At 45.5% G+C, this 25336-nt stretch overlaps 9 protein-coding genes across 9 annotated transcripts; 4 read left to right on the top strand and 5 right to left on the bottom strand.

The window, feature by feature from the left end:
• Positions 1 to 23: 23 nt before the first annotated feature.
• On the top strand, positions 24 to 3614 carry JR316_0007490 (Versatile peroxidase VPL1; the record flags this gene model as incomplete). Its single annotated transcript, XM_047893231.1, has 13 exons — positions 24 to 47; positions 136 to 229; positions 298 to 310; positions 362 to 427; positions 487 to 703; positions 912 to 1146; positions 1207 to 1301; positions 1354 to 1431; positions 1484 to 1564; positions 1970 to 2043; positions 2101 to 2770; positions 3280 to 3308; positions 3422 to 3614. 13 exons carry the CDS (start codon positions 24 to 26, stop codon positions 3612 to 3614), a joined length of 1869 nt encoding a protein of 622 aa, XP_047748513.1.
• A 689-nt stretch (positions 3615 to 4303) lies between these two features.
• On the top strand, positions 4304 to 6367 carry JR316_0007489 (uncharacterized protein; the record flags this gene model as incomplete). Its single annotated transcript, XM_047893230.1, has 3 exons — positions 4304 to 4554; positions 4611 to 4709; positions 4858 to 6367. 3 exons carry the CDS (start codon positions 4304 to 4306, stop codon positions 6365 to 6367), a joined length of 1860 nt encoding a protein of 619 aa, XP_047748512.1.
• Positions 6368 to 6650: 283 nt separating this feature from the next.
• Positions 6651 to 8584, bottom strand: JR316_0007488 (uncharacterized protein; the record flags this gene model as incomplete). The annotated part of the gene is made up of 4 exons (XM_047893229.1): positions 6651 to 6953; positions 7020 to 8016; positions 8084 to 8457; positions 8513 to 8584. 4 exons carry the CDS (start codon positions 8582 to 8584, stop codon positions 6651 to 6653), a joined length of 1746 nt encoding a protein of 581 aa, XP_047748511.1.
• Positions 8585 to 12661: 4077 nt separating this feature from the next.
• Positions 12662 to 14048, bottom strand: JR316_0007487 (uncharacterized protein; the record flags this gene model as incomplete). Its single annotated transcript, XM_047893228.1, has 6 exons — positions 12662 to 12745; positions 12902 to 12945; positions 13099 to 13460; positions 13503 to 13712; positions 13771 to 13941; positions 13996 to 14048. The coding sequence occupies 6 exons, from the start codon at positions 14046 to 14048 to the stop codon at positions 12662 to 12664; spliced, it is 924 nt and encodes a 307-aa protein (XP_047748510.1).
• A 1467-nt stretch (positions 14049 to 15515) lies between these two features.
• JR316_0007486 (Zinc-type alcohol dehydrogenase-like protein PB24D3.08c) lies at positions 15516 to 17074 on the top strand (the record flags this gene model as incomplete). The annotated part of the gene is made up of 10 exons (XM_047893227.1): positions 15516 to 15564; positions 15618 to 15801; positions 15859 to 15941; positions 15997 to 16101; positions 16163 to 16209; positions 16266 to 16309; positions 16381 to 16542; positions 16598 to 16670; positions 16722 to 16772; positions 16838 to 17074. 10 exons carry the CDS (start codon positions 15516 to 15518, stop codon positions 17072 to 17074), a joined length of 1035 nt encoding a protein of 344 aa, XP_047748509.1.
• An 87-nt stretch (positions 17075 to 17161) lies between these two features.
• On the bottom strand, positions 17162 to 18943 carry JR316_0007485 (Glutathione S-transferase-like protein ustS; the record flags this gene model as incomplete). The annotated part of the gene is made up of 3 exons (XM_047893226.1): positions 17162 to 17774; positions 18160 to 18807; positions 18870 to 18943. 3 exons carry the CDS (start codon positions 18941 to 18943, stop codon positions 17162 to 17164), a joined length of 1335 nt encoding a protein of 444 aa, XP_047748508.1.
• Positions 18944 to 20133: 1190 nt separating this feature from the next.
• On the bottom strand, positions 20134 to 20929 carry JR316_0007484 (Glutathione S-transferase-like protein ustS; the record flags this gene model as incomplete). The annotated part of the gene is made up of 2 exons (XM_047893225.1): positions 20134 to 20803; positions 20856 to 20929. 2 exons carry the CDS (start codon positions 20927 to 20929, stop codon positions 20134 to 20136), a joined length of 744 nt encoding a protein of 247 aa, XP_047748507.1.
• Positions 20930 to 22520: 1591 nt separating this feature from the next.
• On the bottom strand, positions 22521 to 23349 carry JR316_0007483 (Glutathione S-transferase-like protein ustS; the record flags this gene model as incomplete). Its single annotated transcript, XM_047893224.1, has 2 exons — positions 22521 to 23171; positions 23245 to 23349. The coding sequence occupies 2 exons, from the start codon at positions 23347 to 23349 to the stop codon at positions 22521 to 22523; spliced, it is 756 nt and encodes a 251-aa protein (XP_047748506.1).
• A 560-nt stretch (positions 23350 to 23909) lies between these two features.
• Positions 23910 to 24684, top strand: JR316_0007482 (Glutathione S-transferase-like protein ustS; the record flags this gene model as incomplete). The annotated part of the gene is made up of 2 exons (XM_047893223.1): positions 23910 to 23983; positions 24042 to 24684. The coding sequence occupies 2 exons, from the start codon at positions 23910 to 23912 to the stop codon at positions 24682 to 24684; spliced, it is 717 nt and encodes a 238-aa protein (XP_047748505.1).
• Positions 24685 to 25336: the final 652 nt, after the last annotated feature.

The following is a 25336-nucleotide window of genomic DNA, read 5'->3' as shown; positions in this document are numbered from 1 at the left end:
AGCTCTTCGCTTATCCTTCCACGATGCAATTGGATTTTCCATTCACGGTACGTTATGCACCTTCAATTATATCCTGCCATACTCAACTCCCACAAAAACGAATGACAGGCGGAAAGTTAGTGACTTGTATTCTAGACTGTTGTTGCCCAGCCTTACCTACTACTATTTTGCAGAGGTGGAGGTGCCGATGGCTCTGTTCTGGCCTTCAATAAAACAGAGAACGCGTTCCGTAAGTATCGATATTCCATTAATACCGCAAGCTCCAGACCCAGTTCTAATCTAATTTTGACCCGATAGATGCTAACGGAGGGTAATTCATTTCCTAAGAGAGTAATTTCGGCGCCTAATCCACCTTCCTCAGCATCGACGAAATCACCGATGGACAGTTCCCATTTTTCCTTAAATCAGGATTAAGTGCTGGAGACTTGTATGTCAATCGCCAAATATGTTAAGAAAATTTATACACATTTATGATTATCAAACCAGTGTTCACCTTGCAGCCGCTGTCGGAACAGCCAATTGTCCTGGTGCACCTCGATTGGAGTTCATGTTTGGGCGCCCCCCTCCGAAAGCCCCTGCTCCGGACTTCACCGTCCCAGAGCCAACTGACAGCGTCACAAAAATTCTGGAACGCTTTGCAGACGCTGGATTCTCACCCCAGGAAGCGATCGCTCTACTTTCTTCCCACACTATTGCTGCAGCTGTAAGTCCTCAGATTCTTCTACATTATAAATAGAAGGCTTATAACTTTCCCGAAGGATGTTGTCGACGTCGTATGTCCTCTCACTTGTTCTATTTCTACTTTTCCTCGCTCTAACTCCACGGATAGACGATCCCTGGAACTCCTTTTGATTCGTGAGTATGATGGTTATTTCTTGGAATTGATAAAGGTTTCTAAATGTATTCTCAAGCACCGTTGGGACCTTGTGAGTAAACGTGATAGCTTCATGGCTAAGGCTTATGCATATGGCACGAATAGTGATACCCAGGTATTCCTCGAGGTCCTCCTCAAAGGTAGACTGTTCCCAGGAAACGGATCCCAACCGGGAGAGGTTTTATCCCCACTCGCCGGAGAGATGCGCCTCCAGAGTGACTTCCGTCTCTCACAAGATCCCCGCACTGCTTGCTTCTGGCAAGCTATGGTTAGTAAGTATCTAAGAATTTAGAAATTCTGGAAGTAAAACAAGACGCTTACATGCGCTTCAGACAACCAAGAACGCATGGTGACCGAGTTCAAGGCTGCTATGGCCAAGCTTCAAGTTCTTGGACAAGACAGGTCCAAGCTTATCGACTGCTCCGATGTGGGTACGGGCCATTAGCCATTGACACTCGCTCATAGCTTCTTGTTCGCAGGTCGTCCCTATTCCCAAGCCATTCAAGTCTAACATCAAATTCCCGCCTACTTTCTCCAGGAAGGATGTTCAAATTGCTGTGAGTAATTTTCGCATTGTTTTTATGTATTTTTTGGCCAATTTTCTTCTAGTGCCCTCTTCTTCCTTTCCCCAACCTCGCTACACAAGCTGGCCCTGCCCCAACTATCCCTCCTGTGTGCGTAACCTTTCTGGTAATTTGGATATATATCTAATATATTTGACAGCCCTGGATCCTAGATGCTCATATTGATTTTTCTGGCCATCTTAGTTTCTCAATTTGCTTCGCTTCGTTTCTGTATGTATATGATGATTGTGTAACGTCTGAACTGAAATACCTTGTGACAACATTGCTCAACAAATCGTATTCCAAGTCATTTGAGCCACACAAACTAGCTTATTGCGCGCCACTTCACGTTACTTGGAAACGTCTGACTCGAAAATGAACGCGCATTGCAGGCTGGTCCTAGCTAAGCGATTTCCGCATTGAAAAATTTGGCCAGTGAGAATATTTCCATTTTTGTGATCATGGACCGTTGGTCTTCGCTGGCCAGAATTGCATAAAAGGGCCACCATAAAGTTTACTTGAATCTGTGAAGGTATACGAACGGGTCGGAGCCGGTCCAGCGATGCCTAAAGATTCTAACATTGATGGTCATCCACCGAGACCTGGGTGCGTACTTCCTTGCAGTATCATATGTTTGACAAAAGGCTCACCGCATGCAATTAGATCACAGTCAGGGCGCCATTACAGGCGAAAGTCCTTTGCTGCTATGAGCGAATACTACAAGCATCGTCCCAAAATTCAATACTCAATGGTCCCTCAATGTTTCACAGACGAAGACACCGTGGCATGCTTGAATTCTCCCGAAGGTTCCATTCGTTCCGTCAAGCAAGTCAATTTAGCAAAAAGAGCGTCTGACTGGGGAAAGGCTAGACTCTTCGATGCTGCTGCCACTGCCCGTTCTCGACAGAGGCTTGGCATGGAAACATCTGAAGATAAGCATTTTATATCGATGCTGTCTGGCCTGTCTTTGAACGACCTCCGTGATGATCGTCGAGATTCTGAAATGGAAGTCGATGGTGTACCGTCCCTCGAGTCTCTCTCATTGTCCACTACAGAAGACAGAGATGTGACAGTTCCTCTAGTTACATCATACAAAAAGGAAAGAAATTCTACCAGAAGGGCGAGGCAAGCTTCAGTCGCCTTGCGCACTCGTGAAGGGCCGTACAGAATGCCTGGTCCCGATTTCTGCCAATGGGAAGAGTGTGGAGCGCCTCTGAGAAAAGGTACCCACAGGCTAATTGACCATTTTCCTGATTACGAATGGAGTGGTGAAGAGATTCATTGTCAGTGGACGGATTGTGACGATCTCTTCTTAGGAACCAAACGAGCCATGGTAATTCACATATTATCCAAGCATTGTTGAAGTACAACTTGCAGTGTATATGATCCCATAGAAAATCCGATTCATATAATTTACCATATAAACTTCTTGATGACCCACAAACACATTGAAATGACGCATTTTTGACATACTTTTAAACCGATATCACATCATAAGCTCTCATCAGAAACGAATGGCATCTGGATAAATGGGTCAGGTCAAAGCTTCAAAACCCTGGCGTTCGATGGCTACGTAATAATGTGGTTGTTGGGCCTCAGTCAAAGCGCGTCTAAGTAAAGTGGGCCAGTGGAATCGTATAGCGGTCTACAATGTCAAGTCAGGTACTCTAAAAATACCATTTTAATTCAGGTGTCGTAACACAGTGGTATAAAAAGGGGTTTGAAACGGCGTAACAATCTCAACCTGCAAGTAGTGACCTGAATAAGGGTTTTTCAGTGTGAGTGTAATTTTTTTCTCAATGAAGTTGGAGGATCAGATCGCTGACTTGAGAAATACGATAGGCTTTGATTCTATCTTCTTATTCTACATCGTAAGTCGGCTTTCAATGTACCGCGACAATCACACACAAAAGACATATGTTAGGCAAGAGCTATTTCTTTATCCGCGTCTAAATAAGGTATACTGACCTCCTTAACTACACAGGATTCAGTTTGCCCCTGTCCTTACTCCGCAGCATTTTGCTGCCCAGTATGACATGGAAATGGCGGCCGAAGAGAGCAGTACACAGAACATGCGACTGATCTCAGAGATCCAACAGATTGCTGATTCTGTACAAAAATTACGTCTTGGAAAGGATTCAGACACGGACAAAGGCACACATGCAAAAACTAAGTAGAAAATTACGCACCAACCTCTTCCATGATACTTTTCACATTTAAAAAATACACCTGGCTTCCAGTGTGCAATGTTGTATGTGTTCAAATGCGATGATTTCTGTCAAATTATAGCCGAGTCACTTCGAATGCTTCCGCCAATGGCAAAATGCGAACTTTTTTCCTAAAACAGAGGGTATCCATACACGTCTTACTGGGTGGCAGGCTTCCACGAGGTGGTAGGCATGGTGCAATATTAAACCAAACGATTCGTGGTTCGAAACAGATGCTTTTGGTGATGGTTCCGTAGTGTAGTGCCTGATGGATTTCGTGCAAGGCCACTCGTGTCCTTGATGACCATTGTATTCCCGGTAGTTCCTGATGTAGTATGAGAATGACCTCTTTTTTTCGTTTGATCTGCAAGCCCAGCTGTGCTAATAGGCTTAGATTAGAATCAGGGCACAAATATGCTGAGATTAAAGAGTCTCTACGTCATCCAGTTACCTCTCAAAAAGAAATTTGTTCCATAATTCAGTGACGATTCTGGCATGTGTCTGTGGGACTATTACAGTGTGTTTCCCCATCATTGTTTGATGCAGCGTGGCCTCGTGTGCAAGTTTGGTACAAAGAAGGCAAGTGCCTATATGAGTCAAATTCGGTGTACACACACAAACGTCTTTAATGTAGTGTGCCACTTGGCTTCTTTCCCGATATGTACATATCGAAGACTATAGATAGGCAGGGAAATGGGCTGAATATCCTCGTTCCCTTTCACAGACCACCCACACGCTTCTGGAAAAATAAAATCCCAGTTATGGCCTCTCAGTCGAGCTTACTTTCCTCTGACACTTCTGTTGTCTCCCATCAAGGCAACATAATGAATATATTGCGGTTCCATGACGGAAATATGCATACCGAGGCTACATATGACCCTCATGGAAAAAGAAAGACCAGTCCACCACTGTATGTCAAGCTCTTGTGTATTTATTTGATTACGTTGTACTGACTTCTGCAATCAGCGAAGCTGAAAACTATCGAGTACCTTTTGTAGGATTCCGCGTCCCTGTAACGTCTGAAAGTTATCCAAACCGTCATTCAGTACGACCAAAAGATAGACCGTGCGTGATATTTCCTTTGTTCTCCCCTTGGGACGTACGCCAGAATTGACATACCTGTATCATATCACACACGCCTCACACATATACACACACCATCCCACATCCATGCATACCTATTTTTATCAACTTCTGGTCGGTTCGCTACCAGCCCTCCCAAGAAAATGCGTCGCATCGCAAGAGGAGTAGGCAAAAATCATGGCACAGAAAAGCGAAATTCAGGAAATCGGAGACGTTTACTTTATGACGATGATGATCTTGAAGTTAAAAACGCAGCTCTGCAGATAGTGCCGAAATGTCCTAATTCCACACAGGAGGCAGGGGTGGACCAGCCATCCGTCAGTGAGATAAAGTTTGAGCCGAACACTTGTCAAATGCCACTGAGCTCAGACAAAGTCGGCGTAGTTATTAAGGCGAATCAAGCACCTAGATCCGAAAGCAAAGACGTATGCGCTTTCAAGGTACCAAGGCCACCCAACTATCAACCGAGGCCACAATTTTCCACAACACTACCCCACCAACACTCAGCGCGCCTCCACAATATCCATTACAAAATGGATCGACCCGACTATATATTTCTACCTCCTCTTCAACCTCCATATTACACCCCTCCTCGTTATCCAATGCATCCCCAGATACCTCCACCCCTTCGATTTGCCTATTACCAAGCGCGTTCGAACTCCTTCAAAAAACTCCCCATTTTACCACCACCCCAATTACAAAATAATCCACACCCCCGATATTTCTATCCACCTCAGAATCCACCTTCAAACCAGTCTCAATTCAGCGTATATCCGCTTTCACAGCAACCACTTCAAATTCAACCTGCACCTACAACCGCTTCGCAGGTGCCAAGCGAATTGACTTCAACCTATCCACGCTCGACAATCCAAGGAAGTGTACACAGTCCACACGAAGCACAGTTCTCGGTTGTGTCTGCGTCGCAACTGGCTCTTCTTCCTGTTTCTGCCCCTCCCCCGCACCCCGCCCCTTACGGTCCAGATCTCATACACCGATTAGGATCATCTAGAACAGAGGAGCAGGCTACCTCGAAGTATCCAGATCTATTGACCAAGTTGAAGCGCCTCATAGCCAAGTACAACAAAGCGCGGAGCTGTGTATGGGATCCAGAATGTACAATGAAGATGTACGGGTATGAGTGCTTCTCTATCCATTTCGTAGATCTCGAACCTGAGAACGTCAAGAATGGTTCGAATTCGGAGAAGCCAGAAAGCAACACAGCGTGCTCTAAGAATACCATCAGGACTTTTACCCAGATCGACTTGCCGAAAGCTGGGATTGGCAGAACGATCTACAACACAGATTGGCCTGCGCAAGACAGCAAATTGTCTAAGAAGCCCATCAAACGGGATTCTGACACCAAATCATGCTTAGATGTCGAAAAGCATATCGAGATTGTGTTACGACTGCGTGAAGACTATATTGGCGTGCATCTATTTGAGTGTCATGGGATTGAGATTGGGGATGATGAAAGGCCTATTGCGTGTCGTCCATGTGCGCTCGAGAAAGCGGGGAGTGTCTATGCGGCCATAAAGAGAGGATTAAGCGTTGATATACCAATGTCGTCGTTATTACACCATTTGAACACGATCCATGAGGATCAGGAAAATCATGTCCATTGCGAAGAAGTGGCGAAATAAGGGGGAATGAATTGCCTGTGGTTGAATTTGAAGCCTGAAGCTCTCAACGAAAGCAAGTGGGTCCGATTGGTTGAACAGAGACGCTCACGCAGGACGGGATGCGCAGCACAACAAATGTAAGCTTTGTACACACCTCACTATTATACAACATGTCCATGATCGATACATAATATACTTTTTATTGACCTGACGCAAGTGTAAATGAAAATTCCACCTGATATCAGCGCCCAATTACGTGTTTTAAAATGACCAAAACACACCGAATTATAACATCGCAGGCGTCTCAACTCTCAACATATCTCCATGACCTACTCCCGGACTCCTCCATGATCATTGGAACGTAGTCCACTTTATGACCCTCGAAACCACCTACGACGCTACGAGGCAGTTTCATTTGTTCCGATGCATGGTACTCAGCGATACTCCTGCTCATTTTCTTGATTACCCGATTCCTGTGTACGCGCAGAGGATTTCCTGTGCGCGTACTATGTTCGGGCATTTGAGATGATGGAGATGGATAGGTGCCATCGATGTGGACGTCCTGCAGATAGGGCAGATTGGCCGAAACGGTGTCAAGAAGAAGTTTCTATAAAAGATCGCGATTTAATATTAGTTGATGGAAAATGAATTGAACCAGATAAATAGCACTCACGATGGAATCTTCGACGGACGAACGTGGCTCGGGTTCTTGAATAAATCCAGGTCCACGAGTGAGATCTGCAGAGATCACAGCAATCCTCAACTTCCTTAGTTTCCCGCATTTCGCAATCGTTTTCACGTTATGTGCGCCGAAGCACCAGCCGCCTTCATGCATCGCCGCGATATGGAGATCTTCCAGGGTTTGTACGTGCCCACTCAAAGGACCAGGACTTGCTTCTTCATCTTCGGTAACACCAGGCTCGCCGAAAAATTGTGCGGCGACAACATCGGACATCGACATAGCACCCTCCTCGTACCCGCCAGGAGTTAAAGTTAACTTTTTTAAGCCAGAGTACGACTGTAGATATTGCAAGAGAGTTAAAGGGACCCTGTCGACCACAATTGACTCCAGACGTATATCTGCATTTCGCAGAGCTCTCCAGATCTCGTCAATGGCGGAGCCAACCTTTAATCGTTGCTGCATCACCGCAAACAAATCTTCATCCTCAACAGGGGTCACAGGGTTTCCTTGAAGGTGGGGTGTTGGGGGAATGGCATAGGGATCTTCGATATCAGTGAGGCGCAACGATGTAAGATGCTTCAGATGACACAATACGTCGGCGTCGAACTTCACTAAACACATGGAAAGTCCAAGATCCCGAAGCCTGAGAGGGGGTGCGTCCGCGGGATAATATTTGAACAATTGATGGAAGCTCCTGGCCACCCGCGGTTGCGCCCTGCCATATCGCCAGGTGTCCGAAATGCTGATCGATGTAATGGATTGGTTCTTCGCGAGCGCTAATGCCAAACTCTCATGGACGTCCTCGATTGCTGAACCCTCAGTGGAGATTTCGCGCAGGTGAGGCATGGAGGACAGTGCAAGGGTGAGCCCCATTGGGACACGCAAATGCGGTACGGAAACCCATATCTGGGATAGGCTGGGCAGTGACTGCAGAGCATTGATGACGATCCGATGCGTCCGCTCGTTGTCTTGGGGGAATGGGGTCCACCTTTAAACACCGTTCCAATCAGAATACTTTTGAGCATGGCAATACAGATAACGTAGAAAGCACGCACTCAACACGTCGAAGTTCCTTCAGCGACGCGATCGCATCAAACAAACAACGCTGCAGGGTTTTCTCCGCGGTGGCCTTTACAGCGGGGTCGTATGTGGGCTGAATTTCCACCCATTTCCCCCCCTCATGTCTCCACACAGGCTGTTGAAAAGCTGGATCGTACGTGGGGGACAAAGACCGAATGCGAAGCTCCTTGGTGGCGTGACACGCAGAATGTGCTTTGGCAGAAGACGCCAATCCTTCAAGAGTCGAGATATCCCGTTCGAGTGTGGGTCTTGATACGTTGAGCGTAAGACTGCGAAGAACAGTATGGCCCAGGACGTCGGCGAGGGATTTGCATGCTAAACGCAGTTGTTTGGCGGCGGCGAGATTCAACTGTGAGCATCGTCAGATAGATCAAGGTATAGATCCGAGCGATTATTGAGTTCACCTCGTCTCCAATGGCTAATATCAATTCTGGAGCAAGTAGCAGTAGTGGGGAAGGGGCGTTAGCGCTCTCCATGGTATGGTATCGATATTGGGGGAAGGGGTGGGTTCAAATGTCGATCGGCCACGGCTCATGCTTGATTTAAGAAGGTTCAGTGTCATGAGAATGATGGGATACCAAGTGACCAATCCATTCTAAAGAAGGCATGCAGGCTAGAGGATGCCTCGGGAAGAAGAACGACACAAAAATTTGGACCTCAGGGTCACTGAGCCCGCACTCGGCTTGTTCTATTCTCACGCTCAACATGCCTTATCATTGGCTGAGGCCTATGAGGCCATGATGTTTGTCTCCGAGCATTACATCAATCTGGGGCTTTGTTGCCGCAGAGGTACGCGAGCAACCGATTGTCGATTGTCGAGTTGCAGAGCCGGTCTCGTTAAGATTAGCAAGTATCGTACCACCTGCAATATAGTCGCTTAACTCCTCTTCTTGGTCAGCGCAGTGGTCAGAACTTGAGAAGCCTGAGATGTTTTGAGCAAGTTCAGAGCATCTAATGTCAAATGCCCAAAATAAGTCATTTTCTTGGTCAAAATGACTACATTTCGTCCCAAACTACGAATTCTGGTGACACACAATGGGGAGACTCAATCGACATCTGGCCGGAGACCGTCGGATACAATGAGCCCATATCTGAATGTGAGTTCACTCGACATGGTGTCAAAATGCGGAGTTGTGGCTTTCAATCGGGAGCGAGGATTGTACCGGTGGATGTAGCCGATTCAGATAACCCAAAATATACAACACCGAGTAACTAGACTTTTATCATAGCTCATTCTTGATGTCGAAGTGATTCAGACAGGCCAAAGATATCTGTTAATCAAGGACAAGTTCAGTCAACGGAAATCTAATCTGTCTAGGGAACCTTCCGTCCTTACAATTCTGGACATTCCGGCAACATTCCGTACAAAATATTGAGAAGAAAGAAGAAGAAATATGTAACAACTTCCATTTAAACCGTAGGCGCTGGGCTTGACGCATCGTTTTGACTGTCATCAATTTTCAAAATTCCAGCTTTCACTTGTGGGCTAACGTTCAACTTGTCGAAGCCACCGCACAAAGACTCTGCTCAAGAAATAAAGATAAAATCAGATTCATAGCAACGCCCGTACCCCCTTGACCTGGTGCAGTCGGCGTATAGATAAAGATCACAATGTTTTACTATACCGGGGAGTCTTCGGGGAGAAAAAGACGGTAGCTTGGAATATTGAACGCCGATGGTGATTTAGCATATATAAGATAATTGCGGTATCTCTCACCTGAAACAGTCGTAGTGTCCAAGGTCGCTATTTAATAATGAAAGATTAAAAACAATCAAGACGTCACGACTGAGGCGGCCCAGGTGGAATGCTACATGCGTATGTTTCGAAGACATAAGCGCCCGGACTATGTATGGTTGATTGCCAGTACCCTAAATGGTTGTTAAATTGATCTTGAGTAAATGATCTTGATGCTATTTCATGCTTGAATTCAAGCGTTAGCTTTGTGCTTCAAACTTCAGTTCCATGCTTCAAGCTTCAGCTTCATGGTACATGCTTTATTGCTTGAAATACTCAGTATTCATTGGATATCAACTTTAAATTTCGACCAAATATGCGCGAATTGATTTAAAAGCGGTGACCTTTATCCAGTGACGTCCCTTTTACGTAGTAGTGCTCCGCTAGGAGTCATGTTTTTGCGCCGAAGTGATGCCCGAGTGGTTCGTGCTCATTCACATATTCATAAGTAGAAGGAACAACGACAGTTATGAGATTTCCATACACATTAGTTACAGTACAATGTCATCCTATATGCATGTACTGAAAAACGGATTTTCCTCATAATTAAGCTCAAATTCACTGTTCGGCATTAGCCGGGAAACTGTACAGTCGGTTCACGTGATCCGTGAAGCTTCGTAAGTTCGTCGTGAAACTGAACATTGGTGAGTGGCCCTTTGTTTGTTGCTAGGCAGCTGGCGGTTTAATTGTTCACGGGCCTTGTATATTTTATTTCCACTGCATACCAACCATCGTATAGTATCGTATGGGTATAAAAGGACCAATGGTTAACACAGAAGTTTTTCATTCAACCACTCGAATATGGCGTATTCGCAAACCCACTACCATGTGCCAACTTCATCTTCAGAAAAGGTAAATAAAGTCCCCCATTGGTGCAGAGCTGTGCTAAAATCCTGTTTTGAGCAGAGAAAGGAAACAGCTGGACTTTCCGATGATTCATCAGCATACTATACGACCTATGAACCCAATTTCACAACCATTTCAGCTCTATTGACTGATCTTTACAGACGAAATGGTCCTACAGGGCTTTCCCCAGATGAGTTTAAGACGATGCTGTCATTAATTAAGCTTTTTGAGCCGAGAACCAAGAAGCTTTCCAAGCCAAAGGGCCCTAGTGGCGCTAAACCCCCATCACTTTCAAACGTGAACACTCTCCACTCCAGTCAGAGTCAGTTCAGAGAGCCTCCCCCTATGTCACCTAGGTTGGCATACTTCCCGAGTTACTCCACTGGCTGAGATCTGGGACATATTAATATTGTCAACGGCCAGGACTGCCAGTGGTTGACAATTTTCACTGTCTCCAAAGGACATGAGGAAATGAACAAACATCGACTCGTAGATATTGTAAAGCTTTTAATGAACAGTTTTTTATATTACTACAAACACATTGTCAAAAAAGCGCCCATCCTAGACGATGTTCTAAAAGAATCCTGGAAGAGGCTTTGGGACAACAGCTAAGTGGTATCCTCGTATATGTACAACAAGGTCCTTCGGTTTGATCATGGCACCACATTGATTCCAAGTGCAGCGAATGTGACTGACTTTGACTGTCTTGAGATCAATATCCTTGTGTGATTCGCGAAGATGAGCGCGGAACTCGGATTCTCGTATTCCCAACACTTGATTGCACCCGGAAAGCTTGCATCTAATCCACTGAACATTGTCGCTTGTGGTACCGAAATCGTTGTGATGATGTGGGCGGAAATGGGCAAGGGTGGCGTAGTTAGATGTATTTACATACGGGGCTACGTATGTTCCTTCAGGATAACTTGAGACAAAATCATCAACCTGAATTTGGGTATATGTAAAATGAAACCACATACACGGATGCTCCATGAGCTGTCTCCACCACCGGGTTGCTATTGGAGTGATCATTACTTGGTACAGAGGGCGACATGATAAGTTGAGAAAGAGTACAACAGTGTGGGGCAGATTTTCCGAGGCATCTTAATATACAGCAGCAGGCCGGCCACTCGTACACAAGGGCCAGTTCTGTCATTGTAGTGTAAGGGGTCAAACTAGAACTCGACAAAGGAGACTATAGCATAATGAATTCATTCAACAGAAAGTGGCCCAGCCTTCATTAACACTAACGGTATAGGTACCTAGTAACTGATAGACGCTTTACTAACAATGGTTTCCATAGAATACTGTACAATTATTCGGTAGGTCAGAATGTATCGTTCAATTGCGCTCACTCTCGTAACTTTCTCCGCAAAGAATCAATGTCGTGTAGAACCTGCATTCTTTTCAGACGTGCCTCCTCCGCGTCACGATACATCTTGCAGTCGTATCTGTTTTGGCACTCGGTATAGTTATAGCATAGGACGCATGTATTTGATACAGGCTGTACAGTGGGCTGGTGATTGAGTGACAGCTTTTTCCGTTGAGACGACCCGTCGCTTTGGCCAGATGAAAAACTTTGGGGATAATTCGAGCGGCCTCTGGCATCAAAATTCGACCCCTGTAATCCAGAAGCTACGCGTGGATATACGACTGTCTCGTCGTTGAACTCGGTGTGAGAGCTTTGAGATATAACTGACGAACTGTCAATAGGGTTAGAAATTTCATGTACGATATCCGGATATTACAACTTGCTTTGTGGCATCGGAGTCGCTGACATTAAACATTTGCGATCTTTATTGAGAGGGTTCTTTGTACGTATGAGTGTGGTAGCGGTGTTATCAAAAGGAATGAAAGAGTGCATTCATCTCGTCGAAACGAAAACTTTTATATCGTTCATGCTCGTTAACCCAAAAAGGCCTTTGGGGCCATTGCCGTCCCTGTATTATGATCGACTGGTAAAAAACGAAAGCCATCACGTATCTCGCTTAATGGGTGACAATGGATATGGACCATCCTTTCCGTAAGATCGTGTGCCACCACAGAATCTCTTCATGGTCTGTAGGACAAAGTGCCACAGAATGGCACAAACAATCCTCTACTCTGGTTACTACTGACGCCGAAGTATCCTGAAGTATCGACCTTCGTTGAAAGTTTGTGATGATGACAATGAATCTTGTCAGTGGCATGGGATTTCTACATCAAAGAGGCACACTTGGATAGTATCGTATGTGGTCCCGGGTGAGGGAGTGTAATTCACTATTCAATTATTCAGATCATCCACTGTTACATAAACACTGGGACTATTTGGACACATCGATAGCTTTTGTAAGATTACAGAACACTCTGGATTTTGCAGACGTTGTGAATCTCTCGCTACTAAAAAACTATTTCATCGTTATATAAAATTACCAGAGTCGAGACTGTTAATTGTTTTTGCAAACAGCAGTCTGACGTCCTCTTCTTCGTCCTCGTCGGAGTAGGTTAGTCCTAAGTCAGTGATATCTTGTTCGTCGTCTTCGCCGTATACAAGCGCCTCTCGTCTATAACGGTGGCTCTTCCCCAAAATTGCCCTTCGTTTTTCTTCGTCAATCTTGGCTGCAATGTGCTGCAGGCAGTCAAGCGCGCTTGATTGCTCCCTATTGAATCCGAGTCTCGACGAAGGTCGCGTTACTGGTGCATTATCCTGACTTCTGTCGGCATATTGGTGACCACGAGGGTATTCACTGGAGGTGTCATGGCCAGTGCAAAGGTTGATGAACTCGCTTAGAAACCTTGTCAAGACGGGAGCAGGGTTCGGGCGTGTTGGTACTGACTTTCTGTCGTATGACTGGCATGCCTCTGGAGAACGCATGAATGATGGAGATCGAAGGTAATTTTCGGTCTTTGAATCTGCAGGAGTATCGTCCTCGTTTGCCGGCGTATCACTAGCTCCATGATCTAAGACGGAAGGTTCCGTGTCTTCGATATCATAAGGTGATGGGTAAGTAGAAATATCCAGGTCCTGAAAATCTGTAATATTCCGACTATCGAAACATATGAATAGCCTTCAATATCTGTCCTGTTTATGTGCAAAATACTCACCGAAAAGGAGGAGTAAAGTCATATTCTTTCTCCTGTTTAGCCGGTTTGTAAAGTCGAGGGGTCTGTGCCCATTCAGTAACAACGTTTGGAACTTTCCGGTTGAGTTTGACAGAGTCGATATGCTTGGACAGTCCGGCAGAATAGGGCTGTTGGCTCGACCCTTTCCTTTGCCTAGTATTAAATTAGTTAAGTTAATGAACAATGACAAGGATTCTAAAGACTCACTTGGGATATCCACGAAGTAAGGCAACTCTGGGATGAATTGCAACCTCAGTCATTCTTAAGGAATGTGTGCAGCGATACAGAAAGTCTAAAGTGAGAGCTGGATATATCAGCTACTCAGTAAGAGAATCAAAGTCTTGTTTTGGACGTCCAGGTCCTTTAAATGTTTTCGAAAGGTGACAGGGCACAACGAAGTGGCACCTTCAGGATATCCCCGACTTGCGAAGTGGCACATACATTGGCCCATCACTGAACAATGAGTATTATGGGCCAAAGAAGGCAGGCCAAATTTGCGTTCGCAACTGCACCCGCCATCAACCTGAGTCATCTTTAGAGGAACATTTAATATGGCTATGGCACCTACATCCCCTCGGTGGGGCACGAAAACTAAAGAATGATCCATCTGCCTGGAACATTAATCGATAGCCAAAAAGTCACCAAGATTGTTAGGGTGGACACAACAATTGGTTTAGCTTGGTGTTATCAGCACGGAATAAATGACCATTAGGCGTCAGGTATGCATAGGAGAATCCACTCAAGCCTCAAGTATTCTTTTTTGAGGGCAACAAGAAATGTCAGTGCATGTAAGTGCATGTAAGTGCATGTAAGTGCATGTAAGTGCACGTCGGCACTGACATGCACTGACAATATAATGTCTATGCACTGACATGAACTGACATCACTTAGGATTTGTGAAAAAATTGAAGTCTGTACTTCTATACAATAAAACTATGTTTATTTTAGGATTACTTAGATGGATTTTGAATCGATTATAAGTGTCTAGAAATCTACTATCTTCCTAGAATTATCTTTACACTGACTGCTAAGAGTTGATGCACTGACACATGCACTGACCGCCAAGCATCTGCGCTGACTGTGCACTGACGCTGCACTCACATGCACTGACATACACTGACCTTCAGTAATGGTGCACTGACGATGCACTGACATTGTTTTTACCTTATAATCATGTTATCTTTTATTTCAAACGAAGAACACAATGGTAGGTAGGTAGACTGTATGAATTACGTCCGGTCCATCAGCTGTCCCAAAGACCCGCTCAACTAGGGTGCGAATCCGATGGGACTTTTTAGTTCCCTTTCCCTTTTAGCTGTGTCATAGGGACGTCCTCCCTACTAAAAAACCGCACTCCAAGCCAAGGCCAATATTTCAAAGCATTGTTGCGCCCACAACTTTCAATTTAACAAGTACAAACTTTGCCACCACACGATGAACTAACCAATACACTAACATAACCCAGGACGCACTGACACACCCTGACCAATTTATAGATGATTGGAAACATGCACTGACATTGCACTGACATTACTGCAGTTTGCACTGACATTGCTGTGGTATGCACTGACATGCACTGACCGCACTGACATTGCACTGACATTTTCCAGTGCCCCTTTTTTGAGAATCATCCGAGACAATTTCAAAGATGTCTAAGGTTTTAGGATCGAGCTTCTACAGCTCTAACTACGACTCTTACAACTGCCATCGACATTTATAACAACAGGATGCCCACTTGCACAAACGGCCGTGTGCTTTTCAATTCCATCCCCGAAGGTGAAGATCCGTCGCAGAAACCCCCCAAAGTAACTTGACAGACGATTTTCTAGGTTACCCTGAACCTGGGAAGACTACAGTATACGACGATTCTCAAGTAATCGATACGGCTCATGTTGAACTCAACGGGGGTTTCCTTGTGAAAATCCTTGAGCTTTCCATTGACCCATACATGAGAGGACGCATGCGCGATCCTTCCGTAGAATCTTATGCTTCCGCGTTCCAAATTGGACAACCGTAAGTTCGCAATCTGGTGCTCTGTATTTAAGAGATGATTAATTACCTGTAATAAAGATTAAATAGCCATGGAATTGGCGTTGTCATTCGTTCGGAGAATCCTGAAGTGAAGAAGGGAGATCATCTGCATGGTTTATTCGGTAAGATATTTGCATGTATAGTTCGTGTAATTTTTAATTCATTTCCGAATCGAAGAACATCAAAACTACGTTGTACGAAAAAACCTTGAGGGACTTCAAGTTGTTCAAAATCCCAATAATCTGCCATGGTCGACGTTCATTGGGGCGCTCGGAATGCCAGGTAAGACATGAATTTCATGAACTTCCGTAGCATGAACTCATCAGCACATTTCTTGACTCAGGCATGACTGCCTATACCGGTTGGAAGGAGTTTTCGCACTCCAAGAGGGTAAGGATATGTACTAAATTCATGTCGAAATTGCCATTTCATCAATCTATCTACAGGGTGAAACCGCATTTGTCACGGCTGGTGCTGGACCTGTTGGGTCGTAAGTAAAGTTTAATCCCTGTAGTACACGCAAACAAACAGTAGTCACTAATATTCAATATTTTTGCTCAGGATGGTGATACAGCTCGCTAAGCTGGATGGTCTACGGGTCATCGCTTCTGCAGGATCTGAGGACAAGGTGAAGTTCTTAAAGGAGATAGGGGTCGACGTTGCTTTCAATTACAAAACCTGTAATACTGCAGAAATTCTAGCAAAGGAGGGACCAATAGATATGTGAGTATTTCTTTTTATGCATAACAGACGATTCACTTACACTTTACCGCAAAAGTTACTGGGACAATGTTGGAGGAGAAAGCCTCGAGGCTGCCCTTGATGCTGCTAATGTGGACGGAAGATTCATTGTGAGCATTATAGCATCTTGAAAATAATATTGTGTATGTTTATTGTCGTAGGAATGTGGATTTATATCTGCGTATAATGACCCCAACGGCGTTCCAGTCAGAGTAAGTGGCATTCCGCGGCCGTTTTAAAACCTTGAGAGACTGTTTCACATACTATGTTTTCCTAGAACCTGGCCAACGTCTTTGCTAAAAGCTTGTCGCTAAACGGATTTATTGTCACGCGGCTTCAGGACAAGTATTTTGATGAGTTCTACAAGACGATTCCTCCACTCGTAGCCTCAGGGAAGATTAAGCATAAAGAAGAGGTTTGGGAAGGTTTGGATAAAGTGGGCGAGTTTATTCTTGCCGTGCAGAAAGGAAAGAACACAGCAAAGGCTGTTATTCATGTAGGCGATGAGGAGTAGAAAAAATTTGAACACACTTCGATTTTTATTCTATCTGAAACAGGGTCAAATTCCCTTAAAACTATGCACCATTTGTCCAAGTTCTGGTCACTGAATCGTCGCGAATCTCTGCATGTCGTGATATAACCGCTGCCACCGGCCACCATCCCACCTCATAATATCAAGAAAACGTGTGTCGTTCTCGCCAAAGGTGACTTTCAACCACGAAAAGTAAGAAGCCATAACCATGTCTACCCACGATACCTCATCTCCCATGAAATACGGCCCAATAGCATCAGTACTGGCATACCAGCTAGCGACTATTCCGAAATTTTCTTGAAGCCTTTTCCATTGGTCAATGGCATACTGTCCTTTCGGAGATGCGTCCTCCAGGGATTGACCTAGTGCCCTCTCCCTCACCGTTCGAAAATACTGTGCGCTAGGAGCGTTAAGAATCCCAACCGCGGGCAAGTCCGTGAACTGCCAGATAGGAGAAACCATAGCGCCAATCGCAACCATGAAAGCATTTTGTAGCCCAACACTTTTGTGAGGGAAGATTGGAGAGGAAATCGGGTATGTCTTGTCAAGGTACTCAGCGATGAGGATAGAATCGGCAAGGTATACGCCTGTGGACGGGTCGTATATGGCGGGAAGGGTGTATCTGTCACTGCCGTCATGGGTTTTTCGTCCTGTAGGCTTGATGCCTAATTTCTTGGAAAGCCTTTCGATGTCAGGATAGTCAACCCATTCAGTCACGTAGGCAAGTCCTTTAAAATTTAACGAGTATCTGAACCCTTTTTCAATAAATTCCTTCCGAGTCGATTCCACAGACCCCTACCTTGTTTTCCATGTATTCGGAGACCAAGCGCTTCCTATAGCTGAGGAGGGTATGTCATACAGAACGATCATGATATTGCAGACGATTCGTCAATTTTGAACCAGCTTTAAAGGGCATTTTCGTGATCGTGATGAGTAACAGACGCTGATGCTTTATGATCACCGTTTACAAAGTTACTAAGCCCTTACTAACAGTGTCCACCGTCCCGGCCGAGCTTTATATTGCCGAAATATGTTTCTGCACTTCCCCAACGTCGATAGAGGCATACTTCTCGAGTGCGTTCAAGAGATTCTCCCATCTTCCTCCGTTCCACTCAGCAATATCTTTCCATTCCTGCCTATCTCCCCAAACTTTCCTCAGCCAGATCAAGTGAGAGGCGACAACGATATCTGCGAAAGAGATTTTATTGCCCAGGATGAACGTCCCGTCGACCTTGGAATACCATGCATCGACCTTCTCCAAGTTCTTCTTTAGCTCTTCCCACCTTGTCACTGCACGTTCGCCACTGGGTCGTAGCTCCTCCAAAGTCATACCAAAGGCATGCTCCCTGGTGCGGCGGAAATACACATTGCTGCGAGGATTGAGGATTGGACATGTGTCCGGAAGGATGAACTCCCACAAAGGGTCCAGTGCCGTCTCCAGCGCTTCATTAAAGGCGTGTTGTAAGCCAACAGTGTTGTGAGGGAAAATTTTCGGCGTGTCTGGGTAGGTCTTGTCGAGGTACTCCGCAATCAAGATCGAATCCGCTAGGTATACGCCAGTGGAAGGATCATATATTGCAGGAAGGGTGTAGTGATCGCTTCCGTCGGGGTTGGTGGTAGTTGGCTTGATGCCCAATTTCTTGCTGACAGCCTCGACGTCCGGGTACTCGACCCATTGCGTGGTATAGGGAATTCCCTTATAGTTGAGAGTGTATCTGTGAGTCATGGAGGATGAATTGGTTGAATGAATATCTCAAGCTAATGATCCCACTCTTACCTTGTCTTGAAAGTACTAGGAGACCAAGCATTCCCCGGAAGGGTGGAAGGGAGATCGAAGAAAATGATTGTCATGTTGGAAGCTGCGATTAGTATATCGTGTTTCCCCGTCGCCCTTTTATCTTTTCAGATGAGATTAATCTTCTCACTGCATCTCACTGTGCGAAACTGTGGCCAACAGACGGTGTTGGAATTGCATGAATTCAATTGCCACCAAAATAGAAACGACACTCGCAGAAAATTTAGGGATGAGATATCCTAGGCCATGCAAAGGATCAAGATCTTGTCATCCTCCAATTACAAAAACTAAGAACGATGGCGTTTAAAGTCAGATCGATTTGAACCTCGTAGCGAAACATCGGGGTATTAAAGACACTCAATATACACCTGAATATTTTTCCTCCAAGCTGGTGGGAAAGCGGGTCCCCTATATCATGCCACCTTGAAATCTCCTCCTTCCAGCGCTGACCCAGAGATGGTTCAAAGACTCGTAAATGAACTTCGCCTCCGGTGATCGACTCAGCGGTTTATGTAATCTTCGGACTTTCAAACCAAGTAGGGTCAATTTCTCGCAATGAACGAGTTTTTTGGACACGACCCAGAAAGACTATAACCCGCGAGAATCCGGACAAGATACTAGGGAGCCTCCCGGGGCCTGTTAAACCAATTCTATCTGCGAATTGACATGCATAATGTCGTCGTTCGCCATCCGATCGTGACCTTGTTTGTTTTTTGGTGGTACCTTTATGACGGGCAACAACCAACACCATTTAGCGTCGTCGGTCGGCAATTCCGGCGCAAATTGCCTCGTTTTACCCCTGGAAATATCTAGATACGACCCCTTTGCGAACAATGAATAGGGCCAGATCCATATCGCAACGGTGTGTCCTAATGGCCTATCAGATATCTTAAACCAATCTTCTTGCAGGTTTCCCTGGCCAGGAAGAACCCCCCACCACGTAGTTTGAATGTGGGAAGGGTTGAGGGCGTGTTTATTACTCTCTAGTTCGGACTAGTTAATCAAGGCAAAGGGTCAAATGTAAAGACGACCCATCGCCGTGTTTGGGACAGTCTCTGGCTCTCATGTATGTTTTTTTTCTGTGTATCTGTTTAGCACATTGTGACAGTTAACACAGTTGTACACCTGATATGTTGACTCCCGAAAACCTAAAGTCTTTGACTTTATTGACGACGATCAAGCACGACCACAGACACAAACAATATAAAATCTGGGAAATGGGTCATGATAACACAATGAACTGCACTTAATGAATCGCAGTATATGCATCCAAACTGTCGATAATGCGTGACCATCTACCACCATGCCACTCTGCGACGTCCTTCCAGCGCTCACCATCTACCTTCCACACGATCTTCAACCAAACCAAATAGGAGGCAACAATGATATCAGCCCAAGACACTTCGCTTCCCAGCAGGAAAGGTCCGTCAACTTTGGAATACCACTCGTCTACTTTCCCCAGACCTGCTTTAAATTCTGCCCATCGCTTCTCGGCATACTCTCCTTTCGGTCGAAGCTCAACCAATGTTTTGCCAAATGCGATTTCCCTCGTGCGACGGAAATATTCCTTGCTTGGGGGGTTGAGAACGAGACACGTATCGGGAAGGATGAACTCCCAGAGAGGGCTCAAAGAGGAACTGAACGCCGCAGCAAATGCATGCTGCAGTCCAAGGGTGTTGTGGGGGAAAACAGGAGGCGTGTCGGGGTAAGTCTTGTCGAGGTATTCCGCAATCAAGACAGAGTCTGCGATGTACACTCCAGTGGAAGGATCGTGAATGGCGGGAAGAGTATAGTGGTCCGTTCCGTCGGGATTTTTGGATGTGGCTTTGATGCCCAGCTTCTTGCATAAGGGTTCGATGTCGGGATATTCAACCCATTCGGTGACGTATGGGATCCCCTTGAAGTTGAGCGTATACCTATTAATTGTGTATGTGAGCAGTGCTACGTTGACAACTTCCATTCACTTACCTGGTCTTGAAGGTATTAGGAGACCATGCATTGCCCTCGAGAGAGGATGGAATGTCGTAGAAGATTATCGTCATGGTGGGAGTGCTCGGATAAAATTCGTTCTTTCGAGTCCTACCCTTTTATCTTTCCCCAATTTCGGCATCTTTAATCAAGGTGGGCCCTCCACGATGTTATCGTTTTGAACCCATGCGAAGGTATTTCTGATTTGTCGTATAATCCCCTATTTTTTTAATCCACCTGGCAACGTCATTTAGACCTGAAGGTAATGTGCTGTTACCTTGGCCCACCATATTCTTTTTTATCCTTCGATGTTGTCCTATCTGAATCATACCGTCTAGGACGCGAAAGCTGGTTCCATCTACTCGAATTTTTTTTTTTGGTTTGTCAGACGGCACGAGAATGAGTCAGCTACCGGTAAATTTCGGGCCCTATCGTTAACCGATTCCCGGCTTAACGCGCCGTGGTTGTGGAATTCACTCATCAGAGGTTATGAGAAAGTCCATCTTTGTTCGATAAAACATAAAATAGAGCGTCGTATGTCGTTTACTCGCTGCAAGTAAGTGCATACCATTCTTTGATCGTAATACTAGGAGCCTTGCTTAACCTATAATTCTAAAAGCAGTCGTTCGAACTCTGGTGTTATATGTATGTAGCGCATCCGTCTGGGCCGTCTGACTTGATAGGCAAGTGATAAATACGTCTTCCACTTCAAATAGAATATTTCGTTTAAAGTAGGTTCAGCCAAAATGAGGTCACGCTCAAATCGCTTGAGCACATGTGCCAGACCGGGTCTTTCACGGCGCGCTAGGATTCGATTTTCATCCGATGTAAAATGGGTTTGTTTCTCAAAAGCATTCCATCCAAGCGGAGGTAGGTCATCACACGCAATTGACGTTTGATTAGAAGAGGGGAACCATCCCTCGGGATCGTTGGCCAAATCGTACACACACGGCCGATCTTTGAATGACCATGCCCCCCATATCTGAAATACCGTCATTGGCGACATTGAGATGTCAAATCCAAACAGCTCACAGCTGAAGTTGGGTCCTGTTCCATCTGGCAACTTTGAGGAAGGTACGATAGTTTCACATCGCACATTTCTCTCCGGGTCATGGTATATTGTGAGCCAGAAGGCGAGGATGAAAAGGCCATGCTGTAAGTATGGTATTGTCGTAACAAACGAAGAGAACAGAGCCCGCAGAGATGTTATATAGGTTCGTGTGTTGCGATTTTACTTCTTCTATCTTTGCATGCTGTCATATTTTATTTCCTTAAGCGTCACTGTGCACACTGACTCGTTTATTGATATCTTGTGAGTCACATACCTCGCGGTACACTCGAGGTAATTATTTGCTAAATTAATTCCGTCAAAGTGAATCAGAGGTGGTAGAGAAAACCAGGAACACATGGCACAGCCCTCTTAAAAACGACCTCTTGTATCCACGACCCAACTACGGTTCGAATTCGGCGATACACACACCAACCACCCAACTCCTGGACCATTCACCTAAATATGGAAATTAGATGGCGTTCAAGAGTCAGGTTGGCAATTGTTCAAAATGTCGCTGAGATTTGAATTTTCAGTCTGTATCATAGTTCGGGTCAACTTATGAACCTCTCAAGTGTCTCGTACGAGATACAGTTCCCGTACCGATATATCTTGACCTAAACTGCATACTTCTGCAGATCGTTGAACAGTCGTTCCCATCTTCCACCGTCCCATTTCATAACATCCTTCCACTTCTGGTCGTCCTCTCCCCAGACGATCTTCATCCACGAGAGGAAGGAACACAGCAAAAGATCGCCCCATGTAATCTCGTCTCCCATGAGGAACGGCCCCATATCATCCGTGAACGAGTATACATACGCGATCTTGCTAAACCCTTCCCGGAGCACGTCCCAATTCCCGACCGCTCCGTCTCCCTTGGGAATAAGCTCTTCCATCGTTTTTCCAAACGACGCCTCCCTTGTACGTCGGAAATACTCGCTGCTGCGCGGGTTCAGCATGAAGCATGTGTATGGTATGATAAAATCCCAGAGGGGTTCAATGTGCTGTGCGAATGAGAGTGTGAATGCGCGGTGCAGGCCTACCGTGTTGCGAGGGAAAATTGGTGGCGTGTCGGGGTACGTTTTGTCAAGGTATTGGGCGATTGGGAAGGAGTCGGCGACGTATACGCCTGTAGAAGGGTCGTAGATGGCGGGCAAAGTGTAGAGATCGGTACCATCCTCTTTCTTGGAGGTGGGTTTAACGCCCAATTCTTTGCAAACGGGCTCAATGTCGGGGTACTCAACGAATTCGGTTGTGAATTCGAGGCCCTTGAGGTTCAAAGAATATCTATGATAGCTATCGGTACTTTGTAGGCTGATAATAACCGAAGATACTTTATACCTTGTCTTGAAGGTGTTGGGAGACCATATATTTCCTGGGCGAGTGGACGGGATATCGTACAAGATAATCGTCATTGGAATACAAGACTTCTGTTGAACGGGACATTTGGGAGATAATGAATTGTGATCATAATCGCAAATTTCTTTCTTCCTTTATCATTGGTGAGATGAAAATTTCAGTCTGAGCAGACCTTGTGACAACGTGGGTACTGCAACTCACAGCGCTCTCTGCGCGATATTTATATAATCTGTTGTCGCGCCCAATTCCGGGTGAATTCCGTGTAATAGAAAAGTAACAAACCGTAGATCCAACCTTGTGCGAAGAAAGATGATTACACGGAGTAGTATATGCGTTCATTATGCTGGTTGATTACGAATTAGTGAGACTGAAGCAAGACTAAAGTAGTTTAACCAAATCCCTAACCTCCGCCAAACCTCCGCATCAATACTATTACTAAGTGAACATATCCGATATTTCCGTGATGGGGTTTGTCATCCAGCATGAACTCGCGTATTTCATACAAAGAAAGAACAAAAACATAGAACGCAGGTCTCTCGAAGCGTCGTACAGCACAAACGTATAAGTACACTGCGCGTAACTTTATATTATGAACATGACTTTTGCCGCATCCTCCTGCTAAACACTCAGTGTAGTTTTCGCTTATAATGACGATTGTTCTATACGACGTACCGTCTTCTTTGCCAGGTAAAATATGGAACCCGAATGTTTGCAAAGCAAGGTTTGTAATATTTTTCTTCACCTGCGTTGTTCTCAGAATTGACTGAGTGGAATCAAAGGTTCTCTCTCAACGTTAAAGGCATACCATTTACAACGCACTGGGTTGAATATCCCGAAATAGAGCCACAAAGCAAGAAACTAGGCGCGCTTCCAACCAGGAAGAAGGCAGACGGCAGTCCGATGTACACAGTGCCCTTCATACACGACCTTTCCACAGGCGCCGTCATCGCCGACTCCATACTCATTGCCGAGTACCTCGAGAAAACATACCCAGCTACCCCCAAACTGTTCCCAAACGGCACCCGCGCTCTGCAGGCCGCTATGGGCGACAGTATTTTCCCAACATTAGAGGTCATCCTTTGCGTCACATATCCGGAGATGATGCCTCGCTTCACGCCTGCCACGATGGACCATGCGACGCCTATACTGGAGCGGGTACGGACTAAAAACCGTGCGGAAGACTGGAAGAAACTGAAAGAGTGTATGGATAAGATCAATGGGTGGTATGCCCGCAACGACGAGAGTGGGACGTATATTTTTGGCGAAACTCCAACGTGGGCGGATATTGTCTTGGCTGCATGGTTGTTTTATGCTAGGCGCGCGTTGGATGAGGATAGTGAGAACTGGAAAGATATTTGCTCCTGGAACGATGGCCGGTGGAAAAGATTCACAGACGCATTCCGGAGATACGAGGGGTTGTAGGGGTAAAAGACTGTTTAATAGTTGGTGAAGATGAATTGAATACATGGATATCTAGTTTTTCATTGGCCAGTCGTTGTTCAAAGTAAATTTTTCCAGGAGCTTCAAATGTTGAAGGTCATTAAGCATAGAGTTTGGGTTCATTTCAATAGCGTGAAATATGCAAATAGGAGGTTACTCAAAATCTAACAATAAATAAACACCAGGAGTCAATATCGAAAAAGAGGGCAGGTGGTTTGCGAAAAAAAAAGGCGCGGACTGTCCGCCAGACTGACCGGCGGACAGTCTGCCGGACTTATAGGCCTTATAGTGAGCGAGCGTGACTGGGTTAGTGACAGCCGTGCACACTGTGCTCGACAGCGATCAGTGCCCCTCCAACACACTACCGCCCTCCGCCCCCGAGCTGGCCTAGAGGATGTTCACCATTGTTTTGGCTGTATGAAGTTTTGGTATTTATATTACAGATTTATTTCTATGGGAGTACATGTGAATGACTGCATTGGGGTAGGAAAAACGCGTCCCTGACGCGTCCGAATAAACTTGTTCGCAAGTTGAAGTTGAGCCATCCAATATCCAAAAAAGCCACAATGCACCGAAGAAATTCTCACGTGTTTGGGGCAGCAGTGGAATACGCTACGAGCAATGTGCGCACCGT

This window comes from Psilocybe cubensis, chromosome 6 (assembly GCF_017499595.1).
Source record: "Psilocybe cubensis strain MGC-MH-2018 chromosome 6, whole genome shotgun sequence".
In the NCBI taxonomy this organism is placed as follows: Eukaryota; Fungi; Basidiomycota; class Agaricomycetes; order Agaricales; family Agrocybaceae; genus Psilocybe; species Psilocybe cubensis.
Note: the sequence above shows the minus strand (reverse complement) of the source record. Positions and strands in the feature narration are given on the sequence as shown.